At 62.1% G+C, this 1,201-nt stretch overlaps 1 protein-coding gene across 1 annotated transcript in view; it reads right to left on the bottom strand.

Moving 5' to 3' along the window:
• Window positions 1-102: 102 nt before the first annotated feature.
• Window positions 103-1,201, bottom strand: part of RAPGEFL1 (Rap guanine nucleotide exchange factor (GEF)-like 1) — a gene marked incomplete at both ends in the record, with an annotated part of 2,514 nt that continues 1,415 nt past the window's right edge. The window contains 3 exons of the mRNA XM_009082160.1: window positions 103-153; window positions 796-886; window positions 967-1,147. Coding sequence (XP_009080408.1) covers window positions 103-153; window positions 796-886; window positions 967-1,147 — 323 coding nt within the window. The remainder of the gene's footprint in view (window positions 154-795; window positions 887-966; window positions 1,148-1,201) is intronic.

Below are 1,201 nucleotides of genomic sequence, written 5' to 3'. Positions count from 1 at the left end.
AAAGGACTCCCTGGGATACCCCAGGAGTGTCTCCTGCCCACCAGCTCCCCAAATACCCCTGGGGGGACCCCCCAAACCCACAGGTACCACAACAGCTCTCACCGTCAGGTTCTCAAACTTCCGAAACAGGTTCTTGAATTTCCCTGGGAGCTTCTGGAAGACAAAAAAAAAAAAAAGGGCCATGAGCATCCAGAGAGGGTCTGGGAGCACTTGGGGGTGTCTGGGAGGACCTGGAGGGTGTCCAGGAGCATTTGGAGGAGTCTGGGAGGACCTGGGGATGCCTGGGAGCACCCAAAGGGGTCAGGAGGCACTTGGGGGTGAGTCCAGGAGCACCCAGCAAGGATCTAGGAATATCCAGGGGAGAGCATAAACATCCAAAGGGGCTTGAGAGCACCCAAAGGTGTCAGGGAGCATCCCGGGGAGGTCTGTGGGGGAAGGGTCTGGGAGCAGCCACGGGGGCTGGGAAGGCCCCAGGAAGGTCTGAGAGCATCCAGGGAGGATGTGGGAGCACCCAGAGTCGTCCTGGGACCACTGAGTGGGGTGTGTAGAAGCTCCTGGAGGGTTCCAGGAGCATCCAGGGGGGTCCAGGAGCACCCAGGGGAGGACACGAGCATCCAGAGCATCCTGAGAGCATCCAGGAAGGGTTCTGGGAGCTCCCAGAGGAGTCCTGGGAGCGTTGCAAAGGGGTGTGTGGGAGTTCCTGGGGGGTTCTGGAAGCACCCAGGAGGTCCAGAAGCATCCACAGGGTCCTGGGACCACCGTGGGGGGTGTCAGAGCCCCCCGAGTCCCCCTTACCTCCCAGGTGAGGCGCAGGCGGCTGATGGCAGCGTTGTTGAGGCCGATGACGATGGCATAGAATGAGAGCATGTCCTGGTTCTGCTTACAGCTGCAGGGGGCAGAGGGTCAGGGCTGGGCTGAGGACCCTCAGGGACCCCCCCAGAACCCTCCCCTCAGCCCCCCACTCACATGGCAGCGATCTTGATGAGTTTCTTGAGCAGGTGAGCTCTCTTGCCCAGCGCCTCGCAGAGCAGCAGCTCCGTGCCCACCCAGTGCTGCACCTCACTGCAGCGCTGCAGCAGCAGCTCCAGGTTGGCTGTCTCCCTCCGGCCTCTCTCCCCGTGGAACACGTAATCCACGAACTCCAGCTGCAGGGGCAAACGCACGTGGCACCACAGGCCCCCTGGCCACACTGCAGGCACGC

The sequence above is a fragment of the Acanthisitta chloris genome, unplaced genomic scaffold (genome assembly GCF_000695815.1).
Source record: "Acanthisitta chloris isolate BGI_N310 unplaced genomic scaffold, ASM69581v1 scaffold26209, whole genome shotgun sequence".
In the NCBI taxonomy this organism is placed as follows: domain Eukaryota; kingdom Metazoa; phylum Chordata; class Aves; order Passeriformes; family Acanthisittidae; genus Acanthisitta; species Acanthisitta chloris.
The sequence above is the reverse complement of the archived record's forward strand: the minus strand, read 5'-3'. Positions and strand labels throughout refer to the sequence as shown.